This window comes from Chaetura pelagica, unplaced genomic scaffold (genome assembly GCF_000747805.2).
Source record: "Chaetura pelagica isolate M959 unplaced genomic scaffold, ChaPel_1.0 scaffold807, whole genome shotgun sequence".
Taxonomy (NCBI): domain Eukaryota; kingdom Metazoa; phylum Chordata; class Aves; order Apodiformes; family Apodidae; genus Chaetura; species Chaetura pelagica.
Genome location: NW_009953935.1, coordinates 1309973 through 1327568, shown reverse-complemented (window position 1 = coordinate 1327568; position 17596 = coordinate 1309973). Strand labels below are relative to the sequence as shown.

The 17596-nt window shown below is 36.6% G+C and overlaps 1 protein-coding gene across 1 annotated transcript in view; it reads left to right on the top strand.

Moving 5' to 3' along the window:
* The window catches only part of OPA1 (optic atrophy 1 (autosomal dominant)), a 42296-nt gene that overhangs the window by 17864 nt on the left and 6836 nt on the right, over positions 1-17596 (top strand). The window contains exons 18-23 of the mRNA XM_010001732.1: positions 452-560; positions 1130-1209; positions 2305-2445; positions 3786-3902; positions 5174-5267; positions 6530-6640. Of these exons, the coding sequence (XP_010000034.1) occupies positions 452-560; positions 1130-1209; positions 2305-2445; positions 3786-3902; positions 5174-5267; positions 6530-6640 (652 nt within the window). The remainder of the gene's footprint in view (positions 1-451; positions 561-1129; positions 1210-2304; positions 2446-3785; positions 3903-5173; positions 5268-6529; positions 6641-17596) is intronic.

The following is a 17596-nucleotide window of genomic DNA, read 5'->3' as shown; positions in this document are numbered from 1 at the left end:
AATTCATTTAGTTAGTACTTTTTATTAATTATTGCCCTAAATAACATCCAATAACAGTGTTTTTGTTGGTTTAGAAAAAAGTCCTCCCTGGCTGCCCCAGGGGACAGCCTTGTGAGAATTGTTCAACCTCAACTCATTCATTCTGTTAAGTATAGCCACATAAAATAACAGTGTTTCGTGACTGTCTTTATAGATTCTGTAATCTGGAAGGATTTCATATGTTTGCTGTAGTTTTTATATTATTTATGCTTGGCTATAGAAGAGAGTCAATGTAAAGGCACAAGAAAATATTTTTGGCTGTGCTTTTTAAAGGTGCCTCTTGAATAAATCCTGTGTGCCCCATCCATGCTGTTTTTGTAGGCGTCAGAAATTAAGAGAATGTCAAGTCTTTTGTTTTTACTAAATCCTGAGTAAACTATGTTTTATGCTGAGATAGTGTTCTGTATTGCAGCGAGTCATCCAGCACAATGCCTTGGAAGATCGGTCAATATCTGATAAACAGCAGTGGGATGCAGCTATTCATTTTATGGAAGAGACGCTCCAGAGTCGTCTCAAAGACAGTGAGTTGTGTGATGTATTACACACTTGTGTGCTTTTTCATCTGGGCCAATTTCCAGATCTTGTTCTCTGCAGTGCAAGCTTTAGTGTCAGCACAACTGAGGTAGTGGTGGCAGTTTAAATCGGTATCAATACTGTTAGAAACATTCAGCAACATACAGCCTCAAAAGCTGGTGCTCTTGCAATGAGGCAACTGGAAGATTGGTAATAGAGATCTGTAGAGTCCAAAAATGGTACAAACACATGTAGAACAATAGAATAAATTCAGGGACAGTGATTGCTCCATTTATTGTTATCAAGCGTAATTAATTTTGATGTGAGTTGCAAGAGAACAAGATCTTTTTAAGTGCCCAAATTGGAACCTGGAAGGTTGCCTCAGTGGGTAGTGTCTTGAAGGATGTACCAGCTGGCAGTAATTTTTAAATTTTAGGAAAAGACATCTGCCTTTTCTCAGAATGGCATTCTTAGGCATAAAATGGCCATTCTTGATCTTGTACCTAATTTCAGAGCTGGAAATCTGGCTCGTTACATCTATTTTGAGTGATACTTAATATCATGCTTTCTTTTTTAGCTGAATCTGTTATTGAAGGTATGGTGGGTCCAGACTGGAGAAAAAGATGGTTGTACTGGATGGGCCGCACTAAAGAACAGGTAAAAGGGGATAAAAAATAAAAAGAAAAAAAAAGAACTTTGTAGTTTACTTCCTTTAGAAGACTCTGATTATTACTCAGTAACTTTTCAAAATACCAACCCTCACCACACTATTCAGATTATTTTAAGAAATTACTTTTAAATACAATTACTGTTAGTATTCATTGTTTTAAATGTTACACCACAAAGAATTCTATATACTATGTAGTGGTTAGGAACTGTATTGCATTCTTCAGCTAAATTACATCTTTACTATTATGCCATTGACCTGAATATTACAATTTTTCCAGTGGATAGAAATTGGTGAAAGCAGGATGGAAACTGGGCTATACTTTCTGTGCATGCCTTTTAAGTAAAAGTCATGTGCCATTTCCTATCATGCTCCATTTGGTGTAATTAGTATGTGATTGCATTATCACCAGTATTCTAGTCGCAGTTGTATCTTCTGATTGATCATTTTCATCGTAACCTCTCATTTGCTCATAGCTTTTGGAAATTTATTTTTAATTTAAATAGCACCTTCCATTCAATGCCCAGAGATGATGGGCTTTTTATGTTACTTTTTCTAGATATTTCTCAAACTGAATCATACTTTAAAGAAGTAAGTAGAGTTTAAAAGAATACAGTAGAAAGTAATTGTTTCAGAGGAAGGAGTTTCACAGTCAACTGTATGCAGCCAGGTATGGGAGAAAGGTAGTGACTTTAACCTGTCTTACTTGAATTTAATGAACAACAACTTGAAGGTATGAATTGATAGAGAATTTTTGCTCTTAGGCAAAAACTACAATTCTATCCCTATGAATGTGAACCCCACTGGGGAGAGGAGGCTAACAGCTGTGGTTACTTTTTTTCCCAGCCTTCTATTCCTTTTCTGCATTTCTGTGCATAAGGAAAATTTTAAAAATGGGAAAAAAATTACAGCAAAATATCAATTTTTAAATATTTTGAGGTGTCTTTGCACAAATACCTTTAGAGTTATTTAAATAGTGTCAAAGGTGTTTTCTGTCCTATTGAGCAGGTAGACTGTTCATTGAAGAAGTGCTAAGGTTCTCTGAGCCTATAGTAATTAATTCTAACTAATCATTCTTATCCTAGAATATTCGTAACGAAACAAAAAATGAACTTGAGAAGTTAATCAAATGTAATGAAGAACATGCAGCTTATCTGGCAAATGATGAAGTGACAACTGTCAGAAAGAATTTGGAAGCAAGAGGAATAACAGTGGACCCATGTCTGGTAAGATGCAGAATTGTAACAGAACATATGGAAGCCCCCTGTGAACATTTGAATGTTCTTTCAAGATACCATGCAAAAAACCTCCATCTACATCCTGAGTTTGTAACCCAGATGTTTCCAAATTAATGTGTCAATGGCTGCACGCAATTCACACCCTTCTGTTGGCTGTCAGACAAGATGCAGAACAAGACTTCAGGGTCTGTCAGCCTAGACTGAAATCAGGATCTGCTGAGCAGATTTTCTCGCCTGCGTTACGATGAGGCTTGTTTAAAATTATTGTTCAGATGTTCAATAGTGGAATCAAGGCCTTTGTGAGCAAGATACAGTAACAACATCTTGTGCAATCCTGACTGGTTAGATGTGCAGTTTGAATTTCAAAAGTGCATTGAAGAGAGGGAAATTTTGTAAAAATAGTTGGAAAAAGATGGGGTTTGGAGTACTCTGAGGGAATGTATTGTACATTTTAAATGTTCTGGAAGATTATTTATGTCATTGCAATGTATGGCTCTTAACCATTATTAGATCTTTTATCTGATTAAATACAAATTTTTAAAACAGAATTCAAATATTAATAAGTGAAGATTTCCTTGAACAGTGATTTATTCTTTGCAGTAACTTTGGCTCCCTATTCAATGTTAATAAATGCACTTATTCAAGGCAGAAGAGTTATATAAATACCTACTGCCCCTTTCCTGTACAGCCCTTACCATACCTTTTACTAAAGGGCAGAGTAGAGATGCACATGTTCTGCATGAGGAGACTGAGTGCAAATTGAGTTTCCTTCCTAGCTAGGTAACTGATTTTCTTAATTTTATTTTATGGCCTTTTTCAAGGGCAATATCTGTGTGCATATTTAATTCTGATGAACTGAAACATATTAAGCCTAATAAAAAAGTTTCAAATGTTTGTTTACATAGGACCCATTAAGTATTTCCCTATGCTGTAATCTGGTTTAATTGATAGATTAATGGGTACCATTCAAAAGTGTATTCTGTGTTAATACGAAGATTATATCATGCCAAGACCAGAACTTTGTCCTGTATTGTAGCATATAATTTAAATGTCTGCAGCCAAAGCACGTTTTAAAGCATTAAATTATGTTACAAGCATGGAAGTGTAGATTTTTAAGTTGATAATCATCTGTAATGTTTGTCAAATGTAACTAACACATTAATCATATGCCAGTTGCAGATGAATTGCTGAGAAATATTTAAACATACATTATGTGACAGGGATAGTGGAATTTGGAGTTACATTTTAAAATAAAATGCAGTCATTAAGCTATGCACGAAAGCGAGCGTATGTATTTGTTTAGTCACATTTAAGTGCTGTTTTCCTAGATTAAAGACACATGGCACCAAATTTATAGAAGATATTTCCTGAAGACTGCTTTGAACCACTGTAATCTGTGTCGAAGAGGCTTCTATTATTATCAGAGGCATTTTGTGGACTCAGAGGTAAATTGAAGAGCACTTATATGCTGGTGTTTTGCCTTATGTTTCCATGTCAGTTGAAAAAACTTTAAACTAGTCTAACCTTTCTTGTATACACTTTACCTTCAGATTACTGGTGATCCTAGATATGTTTTACATGAGGTTTGTAATTGATATAAAATGCTATCATGGTGGTAATTGTATAAAATGACCACTAGGTATCAGCCGTGACCTAAACATCTTTTCCTTATCCATGAGCATCAAAAATACACTGTTAAAAGCAGAATTTTGCAGCTATTGGTATCAGTTTCTCCTACTTCCCCATGGATTATTTATTTATCTTACTGATACAAAAATTCAGAAAATGTTAATTAAGGATTTTTTATGGGCTGAGTATGATAAGTAAGTGTTTCGAGTTAATGCTTGGAATCACATGCTCAAAAGAAAAAACCTGTAGAGCTTACAAGCAGATCTTTTAGATGACTTTGCAGTTTTGTAAATCCAAGCTTGGGCAACAAATGACAGTGTGCATGAACTCACACAAATAAGAGAATATACAGTTTTCTTACCATTATTTAAATCTAAAAGAAGTTCCTGTAAAGATAAAGCTCCTCACTTTCTGTGGTCTTTTGTTTTGCTTTCTAATGAGAAATAATGAGCCCCTGTGAAGCCAGAAATCTTTAGTACTGTAGAAATCCCTTTGCCTATAAGAGATACTACGGTCCTAGAGTAGTAGAGTCCTGCCTCTCCATGGCACTTAACCTCCTGTTAATGTTTTTCTGAGGTGTCCTAATGTGAAGTTAGTGCTTCCTCCTGCCATCCTTGCAGGTGTAGAAATGGTCTTTTCTGTTAACAAATATAGCCAAATACTAGAAATACAACAACACCGCCTCGGAAACAAATATAGCCAAATACTAGAAATACAACACCACCTCGGGAGCATTTGTCAGACAGGGACTCATGACTTGGGAGTTCAGCTGTTGTCTTTCAATGTGTTTGCTATGAACAAGCATGTTAGTTTTATTGAGCATTAGATTAACTGCATATATAGTGTGTGCAACTGTTTTTCTTCCATTATAACCCTGGATGTGTGTCTTTCTGTTCAAAATAGATGGAAATGTAGTGTATTAAATAGGGCTTACGTGGTTAGAGCAGTTATTCTGGGGAATATTTCTGCAAGATCAGGGTATGCATACATGAGTTCACAGTTGCCACCAAAAGTGTCAAGGGTTCTAGTAGGTGTGGGATGCTCAGTGCACACCAGAGGTCTGACAGCACAACTTCCCTGGTTTCAGCTGGAGTGCAATGATATTGTCCTCTTCTGGCGGATACAGCGAATGCTGGCAATTACAGCAAACACCCTGAGGCAGCAGCTCACCAACACTGAAGGTAAGGCTCCTACTGAACTGAGGTGTTTGAAATAAACATTTGGTTAGAAATTTTCCAGTATTCCTCTGGCTATGTGTTCCTTTCATCCTTAGCCTGGCTGGCTGATTTTTGTCTCCTGTTTAGGTATTTAAAAGATGTAGAAGAAAGAATTTGACATTCTATTTACGTTAAAGGGTTTAGTGTAAATAGAATGTCAAGAAATTAAGACACCCTTCAGTTTAAAATATTTTCATGATGCCAGTTGTCAGTAACTTTTTCCAAGCAGAAAGAATTTCAGTAGTGCCTGGTTTTTTGTCTCAGGTCAGCCTGTCTGTAGATTTAATTTTTAAATGTTTTAATATAAGAATAAATTATAATGCGTTTTTTTAAACTATGCAAAGTGGGCCTACTGGTATCTAGACAAGCTTATACAACAGTACCTTCCTTATAAAGCATAATTTATGTAGCAATTGACTAGCACTAAGGTACAACTACTAATAATGACCTTTGATCTGTAAAGTAGTTTTCAATCTGCTTCCTGAAAAGGTGCAATAAAAGGTTTAATTTTTTCATGTCTTGCACATTACCATGGAGAAGAAATTGTACCTAAATGTAGAAAACTAGGTCTTGGCTCTTCAAAACACATAACTTTTTGGCAACTTACTCTGGCTGAAAATGAGTAAGTTTTAATAGGAGTTGCTCCCTCCTGTAGTGCAAGGTTGAAAGTTTTACGGTGGTCATAATAAAAAGCTCTTGGTTCCTCTTGGCCTTCTATATATGGCAACACCCCTCTGTGTGTCACCAGTCCTTCAGTAACACACCCCAGTGTTGTCATTTTTCCATCTTTCACCTTTAATTGGCTTAGTCTTTTTTCATCTGATGAGGGTGATGTTGGTAGCAGAAGTGTAACTGTTAAGAAGGAAGGCAGCAAAGATGTTTACAATAAAAGATTTGTTGGGCAATCAGTCTCAAAGAAGAAACTGCTGAATTAAATAGACAGAAAAGCAGCCTACATTTTTTTTCCTCCTAAAAAAAGTCATCCAGTAAGAATTTAATTCAAAGAGAAAATATAATTTGAAATTTCAACATCCTTCTCAAATAATTTTCTGTCTTAATGGCCTGAACAAGGAGCTTGTGTTCGGAAGTTTGGAGAATGGGCAACCAAATTAGTTTGTATGGTAATATATGCTAAGTCTCCCACAGATGTTCCCAGAATTCTGTCCTTAGATGCAAAAGGTGCAAAAGCATTACCACTAATTCTTGTTCTTTTGGGTTTTTTGCAGTAAGACGCTTGGAGAAGAATGTAAAGGAAGTGCTTGAAGATTTTGCTGAGGACAATGAAAAAAAAGTGAAGCTCCTAACTGGCAAGAGGGTCCAGCTTGCAGAGGATCTCAGTAAGTACCTACTTAATAGTGTTTTGGAACTAAATTGAAATGAAGCAAATTATGACCACTGTCCTTGAGAAAACTTAGTGTGATATGGGTTGTTGATGTACTTGCATTTAGTTAGTATCACAGATGGAGTTCTTCTTAAATAAGGTCAGATTATACTGATTCAAAGGTGAGCATAGGTAGTGTGATAAAACATCATAATTTACACCAGATGTAAATTCACTGATCCAAGTGTGTTCCATCAGTATATTGAAAACTGTAGTTAAAATAGTAGTGTTGTAAAGGGAAGTTGTTGTTTTTCTAGTACAACATCCCTAATCCACACCTCAGAGACCTGTCTCTGGGTGATTCAGTCTTGACTGTAAGGAAGTTTTGATCCCATCTTCTGAGTTACTAGGTGAAATACACATCCTTCCCACAGGTAATACTTACTTTTAATGCAGAGTAGCTGGAAATACTTCTGAGTTACTGGTCAGCTTGTTTCAGACTAGATATACAGAAACAAAACCTGACCATGAGATTTAACAAGGAAGACATTCTAGCAGATTTAGCCTTCCAGAAGGTTTACAGTAGTTTTAAGTACTTGAATCACCCAAAAAGTGGCTTTGGTCAATATAGTAGGATTTTAAATAAGGGGATGATCCAGGCTGAGGTGATACTCCTGTTGTTTACCTGCACATCCAATAAGGTTTATACTGACTTAGAGCTGATGGGGTTTGCTCTTGCGCATATATTGTTTTCTTGGCAACATTCTGCTATTGTTCTGTGAGACTTCCACTTAAACCCCAGCTGTACACCTGGTCTGGTAGGGGGGAAAGTATTATGCATGCAAAAGGGAAAAATGCTTGTGATAAATAAAGTTTGTGTAGATATATAAATGTCTGCATGTGAACATCACAGGTGACCTTTCTTCTTAGACCTTTATTTTGTGTTTAACTTAGAAACTAATTTTCTCTTAAAATACTTCAGATACTTAGCTCAGAATAACTTAGTTCTGTGGTCAGTGTGTCCTCTTTTATTGAGCAATGTTCTTATATCCAGAGTTCAGTGGGACAGAGAAGCTTCACTTGCTGTTTGTTTCTTAAGTATGAATTATGACTACCATTTTTTGCCTCCAAAATGTCGCATAAAACAAATATATTTATTTATTTTTAGTAGTTGCTAGTTTGGTAAAAATCCCAGTCAGTTATACTATTTGTTGCTACAATATTTTGGATTTGTGATTAGGAATATTAGAGAATTTGGGGCTAACTGGGTTTTTTGATTGGTCTCTGAAACTGCTGATGGGAGTGTATAATTTCTATGATGAGTTCATAATTCTCTCCAAATGCCCTGTATCAACCTTTATGGTGCCATACCTTTAGAGTGGGTGGAACGTGTTTTGCAAAATAAGGCTTTTACCTCTCTCTGTATAAGACTGAGGTAAAACTAATGTCAGCCTGCATAGTGGGACAGATATTTAATGAGAAAGTTACCTCCTTGTGTTAGTGAGCAGTGCTGCTTGCTTTGTTGCTTTGGTGCTGGATGTTAATTTTTTTTCTGGGCAAATACCAGTATGGAGTGAAACTTGGTGGTTTTGATTTTCCCTAAATATTCCAAGTTTCAAAACAAAGCAAAGGAGCACTAGCAAATACATCATGTTTAAGTTAATCTTTGTTTTGCACTGAAATCAACTTTGAATTTTTGCATTGTCAATTTAACTTCACACCAGCTTCAGGAATAACCTCCCATTTCAAACCAGTAACAGCTGGGGTCCTGATTTTGTAAACTAAGTCCAGAGCTGTAAGAGCAGCCCCTGGGTGTGTTTATAATCCATGGTACCTGTGTTAGTGTATATGCTGAAAGTTTGTAGTACCCTTTCATAAATTACTGTGTAGCCAAAACACCAGTCCTTGCACTGTATTTCTTTAGATTCAAGAGGTCACAGATCCCACATGAATTTTTCTAAGGAAATGATTTTAATCCAGTATCAAATAAGGTATGAGGCATGTTCTGCTTTATTGTGCCTATGAGAAGATTTTAAAACTAGTACTTCTTAGCTGTGTAGTCCAAGTCAGGCATGTTCTCTCTACTTTCTGCATGCTTTCATTGCTAAGTGGTTATAGTTTTTATGGGCAAATGACATGAAAAAGGGATTTCTTTGTCTTTCCCTCAGTGAATCAAGTACTTCTCTGTGGTGAAGGTTTGTTTTTTATACTCCTGAGACAGACTTTGCTAGCATAGAGCATTGAACTCTCAGATGGCTGTACAATTTCCTTCCTGCAGCATTCAGTGATGATTGGGACTCTGCTTAAGGAAAGAAAAACCTAACTCCCCCAACACACATTCATAAAGTATTTGTGTTTGAATTAGGAATGTAATGGAAGGGATCTGAATCATGAAGTCCAATCTCTCTGTTCCGAGCAGCTGTGTTTATATAACCCAGCTTATTCACATATCTTGAGCTCCATCTTTAAATCAGTTAACTTTTTGGAGCTCACTGTTGAGACTGAAAACATGCTCCAGGATGTCATTCCTCTGATATTTAGAAGTAGTCTTTTAAAGTTTCCATTCTAAATTTATAAATGTGAGGCTGGGATTCCTTTCCTGATTGGAAACTGTACTTGTAAATCTAAATTCGTATACCTGAGGTTGGGATGCTGGAAACACCATCTCACTTCAGTTACATCAGTCTTTTAATGCTGGAAGTGTTTCATTGTTTGAGAATCCTGGTTAATGTAAAACTGTTTCTACCATGGGGATGACCCAATTTCATGAGAGCTCATATAAGACTCAAAACTTACTTGGACAGGTTTTGTTATCTATATTCTACAGCCTTGAAAGATACTTTACTCCTATATAAGGATGTTCCTTGATGACCTTTAGGCCTTGAGTCTTGCTGCTTCTCAGTGTTTATTTCTTGGGTTTTACTCTAGATATTTTCAAGAGTGTAAACAGAACTTTTGAACCCTTTCTAATAAATTATATATTTTTAAATTTACTGAAGGCTACTTTAAAAAAAAAAAAAAAGCCTTTAAACGTAATTTGAATGTACTCCTTATCAAAAGTATCATCATTATAGTTGTACCAAAGAGCAATTAACTAAGTTGATGGAAATAAGCACTAGGACTACAGACCATCTGGAAGAAAGGATCATAAGGTACAAAAAGAGACAGAGCAGATGAGTAGCTGAATTTGAAACATTATTTTTAAAATGTCCTAAAATGCAATCAGTCTGTAAGAAAACCTGTATTCAAAGAGATTCGTGGTCACTATATCCCAGTGTCCTTTCCCTGGCAATAACCAGGCATGAGTACTTAGGAAACAGCATAAGAACAGGTTAAGCATACAGTAGTACTCATCTGATGTGCTCTCTCAGCATCTAACAGTTTCTGGTTCCAAGATCTCCTAATTATCTTCGTGATTAATAGCCATTCAAGCATATTTTTTTTTCCTCCTGTGAATTTCTCTAATTGCTTTTTGAACTCATGTAAACTTTGGCATCTGCAACATCCTGTGGCAATTAGTTCCAGAGTTTAACTACACATTGTGTGAAAAAGTACTTCCTTTTGTTTGTTTTTGAGCCACCTGCCAGTTTCATTTGGTTCTCCTTAGTTGTGGCACTGAGGAAGGCATTCAGTAATCTTTCTTCCTTTTTTATGCCACTCATGATTTTAAGGATATTTGTGCTATCTGTACTTGCTCTTCTTTTTCCTGGCTTGAAAAATTCTCATCTGAGTAGTTGTTCTTTGGCTGGACATTGTTTCATAGCTTCCATCAGCCTTGCCACTCATTTCATCTTTCTTAGTTCTACTAGTTCAGACTATTTTCTCCTGTGTTTGCTTTTAATTTTCCAAAGTGAGTGACACTGAACATTGATGCAGGCTGCCTCTGAACTTACGTCTAAAATGTGAAAAAAATTAGCATTTTAAAATGTGGGGATTTTTCTGCCAAATTTGTTGAAACAATGAAACTACTGGCATTTCCTGAGTTTCAGGATCTTTTTGATGGCAATGCTAAAGTGAGTTGGTAATTTATAAAAGACAAATCTTTGAAGTCAAACCTTCCCAAGAACTATATGTATTTTTATTATGTTTTCCAGTATTGAGTAGTGCATTTCTTTACTGGATAAAAAATAAATACACTTGATTCAAAGTTAATATTTTTTCTGCTGATTTTTTTTTAACACAAATGATACAGTAATAATTTCAGCAGAAATACTCTATAGCTCTATGCAAAATTCATAGCATGTAGATTAATCTGAAATCTGTAGACTGCTTTTTAACATGGCAGTTTTGTTGTTGGTAGCTCCCAGAACTATGCAATTGTTGCCAGAATTCCTCTCTACTAGACTTGCTCTTTTTATATAGAGGGCCAAAGGAAACTTCCTCAATCGTGTGAAACTTTGTCAATGATTAAGCTGCCATACAACTTTCCAACACGAGATGGCAACAAATGACCTTTCTAGGAGGTATGAGGAGGATGAGCATCGAGCAGCCTCTGGTTACTTTTTCTTGCTTTTTGGTGCTCAGCATGGCTTAAACTGTGAACACTGTTTTCTTGGATGTTAGGCTTTTTCCTCGGGGAGGAAGATGCACGAGCCTAGCCTTGTCCCTCTTGTTTGCCACTCTCCTGGTGTTTTATGAAGAATGTAAGCAATGGTCGTTTTTTCTCAGTTATGCATTTTTCATTGCTTTAGTATTCGTTTAATAAGGTCTGTTAATAAAATACTGTTATGAATCGAATGCTTGAATCATTTCAGAAGGGAAGTGGTGTCTTCCAGTGTCTTACCCTAAACCCAAGCTACATATACACATATTGCAGTAACATTTAAAATGTGCTAGGTGGTGCACATGTGCATTGAATACTCAGGTGAATCCTAGCCAAAGGCAGGCAGCAGGAGCTTTGCCGTTGACTTCATTAGAGATTAAATTTCACAGACTCCAAAGAGATACATGTGCTCTATCTTTGCTTATTTCTTCTCCTTTATTCCTTTTAAACAGCTAAACTCTGAATGTTGCAAAGGCATCTTCTGTGTGTATGAGAAACACATATAAGGATAGTACATGCCAAGCATCTTTCCTAGGTCAGCATGCAATTCATCCAGTATCCTGTTTCTTCAAAAATTAAAAAGGGAAAAGAAAACCCAGAGCTTCACCAAATTATAAGTAAAACCATATGCATTTACTCAGGGAGAGTCACTGGAAGGAGGTGAGAAGAGATTGTAGAATGCCTGTGGAAACTTGATCCTGAAATTACTAGGTATGAATGTGAAAGGGTCAGCCTCCAAGTTCATTTGTCAGTAGTACTGACACCTCTACAGGTGTCATGGGCCAGCGGAGGCTTCGTTCTGCACAAAAGCTTTTTGAAATTTTTGAGGAGTGAGCCCTCACATGAAGAAAAGATGGCTTAGGGCCATTTGTTTGAATTGTCATATATTTGTAAGGTTTGAAATATAACAGTTTGCAGAACCTAATTATTTTCTTATCAAGACTAAAACATAAAAACTAAATCAATGTTTCAGTAAAATATCAAGTTTTATATCTAAAGCCATTGCTTTAAAGTCACTCATTAAATTAACTTTTTTCCCTTGTTTTGAATCCATTCATGTCTAATGTAAACCTTTTGCAAACTTCAAGCATGCATGATTTAATATCATATATGCATATAATAAACTTGCCATTTTTAATGGAGTTTGAAAGCTAATGGTAGCTAAGGTTGGTACTTCCAGGTGCAAGTTGCTGATTCAGGATCTGGAATTCCTAGAATGTGTTTGGCTAAGCTGAGAGGGCTCTGTCATGTCTGTTGTATGTCACAAACTGATTGAAACCCAACCTCCTTTTTTGTTGTGTAGGTGTGCAAAGTTGAGGATAAAGTCTGTGACCAGTACTTTACAGATAATTACTTGCTCTGTGGTTACCTTTTCTTTGTTTTCATTGCTGTTAGTTGAACAATAAAAATGTTGTGTGAAAATAATCCTATATTGTGGTCATTACTGTAGCCTAATTAAATTCCAGTCCCTTGAGGTGACTTGTCAACACTGTTTTGATTTGACCTCTGTCCTTCACAACATTGTTGATTACAATGTTGATTAAGATCTAAAAAAAAAAAAAAAGTAAAACATTTGCTTCCATTTACTCTTCTGTTAGGAGCTCCTGACTTTTTTAAAAGGTCACAGTGTTTCATAAGGGGCAAGGCTCAGCTGTAGGAGAATGATCATCTCTCAAATAAGTAGACCTTTGGTAATTTTCCCCTAGAAAACAGAAGTAGACAAAACAGCTCAAAAGGCAGTGATTAGTAGTCTTTAAATCGATCCTTAAGGTGCTTGTTCAGATCCAACAAGGTTTGCAGTGTTGACAAAATTATGGGTGCAAATTGGAGCACAGGAGGTTCAAGGTGAACATCCGAAAAAAAATGTTTTACTGTGAGAGTGACAGAGCACTGGAACAGGCTGCCCAGGGAGGTTGTGGAGTCTCCTTCACTGGAGACATTCAAAACCCACCTGGATGCGTTCCTGTGTGATGTTCTCTAGGTGACCCTGCTCTGGCAGGGGGGGTTGGACTAGATGATCTTTCGAGGTCCCTTCCAACCCCTAAGATTCTATGATTCTATGAAAATTGAAGGGGAAAAAAGTAATTTTGAAGATGCAGAGCCCAAATGTTGTCCCTGCTGCACAAAGGTGGGCATGGAAAAGAGGAAAGCATTGTAGAAAATCCAAATGGAGGAGTAATTTTACAAGAATCTGCAGAATTACTGTTATTTTGTGCACTCATTTCTTCCACAATGCCTAATTATTGGAAGGTACATCAGTAAAAATAGTTTCTTCGTAGTTGTGAGACAACTCACCGAGGTGGCAGCAGTCTTGCTTTGTTCCTTTCAGCAGGTCACAGCAGTGAGGAGTACTCAGTTACAAGTCTGATCCTCAGTTGGCAGAATGTCACAGCAGGAGAAGTGGCCTTCTAACCAGACAAAAGCAGAGCACCCATTTTCCTCTGGGAATCACCAAACAGATCTCCAGCTTCTGATAAACATGTGCAGGGTAGCTGCGATCTTCAGAACCTCCTGCCAGCAGCTTCCCTCAGGACATTAATATGGCCTGCATCTTATCAGAGGCTGATTGTCGTTTAGAGCACATTCATTTCTGCCTAAATCTCAATCAATCAAAGTGTTTGTGTGGGCCCTCTGTGTCTAATGAGTTCAAGCTTGTTTTGGTGTCACCAGTGTGCTGGTGGCAGTATGACTCCTGTTCTCCCTTTGAGCTGTGCTGAGGTCCTGTGCTGAGGTCCTGACACTCCATGACACAGGAAATCCAGAGGCAGCATTCTTGGGATCAGTCTATGCATTCATGTCTTCAGTTTCTGCTAACTCTCCAAGTTAACAAGTCATCCCTTTTTTTTTTTTTTGGTAGATTTGCTGATTTTCTGGTACTCTGATAGAATGCAAATTAATTGTTTGTGCATGATTATCGTGTTTTAATTCCATGTAGGTGATTTATGAAATTAACCCAAGCAAGTGTTCTTTGACATGAAAGATACTGGTTGAATGTTTTTATCTTCAATTTTTTTTTTCCTTTGAGTTTTGGACCAGCTGCATGAAACTAATGAATTCAAACCAGAAGAATGTGTAGGACGGTTGACGGTCTGTGTCAAAGAGCAGATAAGGTAGTTCCTGCTTTGTGTCATGGCATCTTCTCAGAGGGAAGTAAATCCTCAAGGGAGAACATACATCACTTGTAAACCTCCTGTGATGGAGTGATGGTTTACTTAACTTAAGAATCCCAGATGACCCAAGTCTGTCTGCTGTGATTTCTAAAAATTATTGATGAAGAGTTAGGCACTGATGTCCAGATTCTAGAACAGATCCTTACAAAGTTCAGCACATTCATCACTAACTAGGCAAAGCCTATAATTTAAAGTTGACATTGAAAAATAATGATAAACTGCTACGTGAATAATGACATATTGAATGCCTGTTAATCTTACCCTAGACCCATGTCTCTTGTACTTGAGAGTCACTCTAGCCTTGTCTGCCAAATTTCTTTTTTTCCTAAAATTTCCTTAATGATGAATCAAAGTATCTAACTGGATGCTATTTTCTTTTTAGTACTGGTTGCTTATGGGCTTACCTATTGAAATTTAAATAAGTACTTATCATGGAGATACCACTATTTGTACAAATGCAGATTTTTAAACTGACCAATGTGTGTGTGTTTGTTTTGAACTAGTATGGAACTGTGGAGTTTACCATTCACATTTCCAAAAGCAGAGGAAGTCAGTATCGTGTAGGTTGCACGTTGTTGATGTAGTGGAATCCAGTTGGCTTGTAATTTGGAAGTCTATATGAAAACAGAAGTGATGGAACTATTTTCATCTAGGAATGACAGCAAACTAAGAAAAAATAGTAGGACATTTTCTTTAGGGCATGATGTCTGAAGTTTCTCACGATCAAAAATGAAGTTGTTTATGATTAAGATATTTTGTCTCATCACCATTTCATTTTCTGGCATTATATTTTAGACAGACTTTGACATAGTCCTGATAGTGTATTTCTTTATTATCTAGCAAACTTCTGAGTACGTTTTATCTTGGATGGAAAACTAGCATATATAATTTATTTCTTAAATTCCCTTCAGTTTTTTAGCCTTAAGGTTACAGTGGCCTTTATGATAAGTAACTTACCTTTATAACTGTATACAAAAGTATAAAAAGCTATAAACTTTCTGCAAAAGAAAGTTGTTGTGTTGTTTGGTTTTTTACATCACTGGATGAATCATCAAGTAATGTTTCTGATTTGCCTTTATACTTTTCACTACTTCGACCCAAAATAATGGGTGTCATCATGTTCAGATTCATTCTAGCTTAACAGTTTTGATTTTTAAATTAAATCTGTAAGTCTGATTAAAGATGGGAGTCTGTTTTGTGAGCTTGCCTTGTCATTCTGCTACTAAGCTCCTAGCTGTCCGGTAAGCAGCACAGCTTCATCTGTTGAGAGATTCAGTGTTAATTAAAAATCTAAAGTAGAGACAGAAAACTGAAAGCACCCAATTCCTCCCTTGCTATTACAGGCATCGTGACTCTCATCAACTTGCAGCCTAATATAGATTAATAATAATTTGCACATCGAGCTAACCTTAATGACAGCATAGAGATGTACACTAGTTTGTGACCTCACTTGTGAATCTGGGGCATCCATAGATCAAGACACTGATTGATTAGTAATCTACAAATTGATCAGCACAAAGCACAATTCCTAATACTAAGAAGTAGTAGTAGTAATGCTAAAATGTTCCGATGCTGAATACCTTATAAAAATACCTGAAGTGTTTTCAGACAAGGTCTCTTCTGCTGGTCCTTGGTTATCTTTAGACTGAAATAAAGGTAATACTGTTTTTCATAGGCGGCTGATAGCTTTGCTTAGCTATGATATGCAGGGATTAATAATTAGTATGATATTAATACTTACAACAAAAGTTACTTCAGTGATGGTAGCTGTGATTGTTTTCTTTTTTAGGTCTAAAATTGCTTCTTAAGACTAAGATTTTATTATGTTTCTACAGCAGGCTAAAAATACAATCTAGAGGTGAGCTTTTGATGTTTTGGAGGTGGGTTCACCTACAGCAGGGAAAAGAAGAAATGTGCACTTTATATTATGAATGTTTTTGTAGGACACAGGATCCTTGATGTTTTCTGCTAATGCCATGCAAAAGGAGATTTTCAGCCAGGTCACCAGCAGGCATTACTGATGAACTTATATTCATTGATATGTTTACTGGTCCTTGGAGATTTTCATAGTGATATTAAAGTATGTTTAGAGCTTGTGTCTTCTTCTAGGATTTAAGATAAATATTTCTGAAAGGACACTGAAATATTATCTTTATGTATTTAATAATAGAAGCATCTCACTTCATCAACTTGGATTGTTAGAGCATGTTTCTGTCCTCATTGTCTTTCTACTAACTGCACTACAGGTATTCTAGATGTTGCTCTGATTGAGATACCTTTTCTATCAGGGTGGCAAAGGGATTTAAAGCAAGTAGAAAAATTGTCAGTAACTCTGAATATAATGGTGGTTGTCTAGCTTTGTGTGTGAGAGGGGAAGCCTAATATTTATAAATGTATTTACAATATTTTTGTATCATAATTATCCCAGTTCAGTGAGCATAATTTGAAGTCAAAATGTATCAAAAGAACTCCAACGGCTGCAAATTCAAATCTCATTATAGATTGTTACCTTTCTTATTTGTATTGCAACAAAGGAAGGCTACTGTGATGTAGCATTGGCATCTTCGTTCAGCCTCACTACTAGTAACTAAAGAGTATGCCAGCTCTTTTCTGTAAGCTTGCACTTTAAAGGCTGTATATTTTTAATGATTCATGGAATTACTACACGACCTATTATAAATTCCATTTAAACTTTTCAGGGTTCTGCAGGGCTTTTATTACACTAATGAGCTAATTGTTTAAGACTCATTCACATGATTCATCCTCCTGCTCAGCCTTTTTAAAAAAACTTTTAGCTGCCTGAAACTCTCTTGGCAAACCAATATTTATAGCAGTTTGACAGCAGGATGAGGAACAACGTTTGTCTTTGCAACAGCTTAAAGGAAAGACCTTTCCAGCATCCAGCCATGCAGTTACAATCTTGACCCTTTCTTAAGCAGGGAACATACAAACAGCAGACAAGCAGCACCTCCCATGTGTTTTCTTGACCCTTTGACTGTCCATTCACTTCCCATCTGTTTTGCAACCTTAAAGGAACAGAGGGGGCCCTCTACTTATAAATCTGTCTTTGCAGCTGATAAATGATGTGCTGTCTCTTTAAGGGCAGCCTGGGTGGTTTTGCCCCCTACTCACCTCCCCCACCCCTTAAAATTTCAGTTTTCCTCTTGGCCTCATCCAGAGGAAAACATGGTATGTGAACAAGAGGAAACTGGCCAAAAATGTGATGGGTAGTTTCAAAGGATTTTCTAAAATTCAGCAG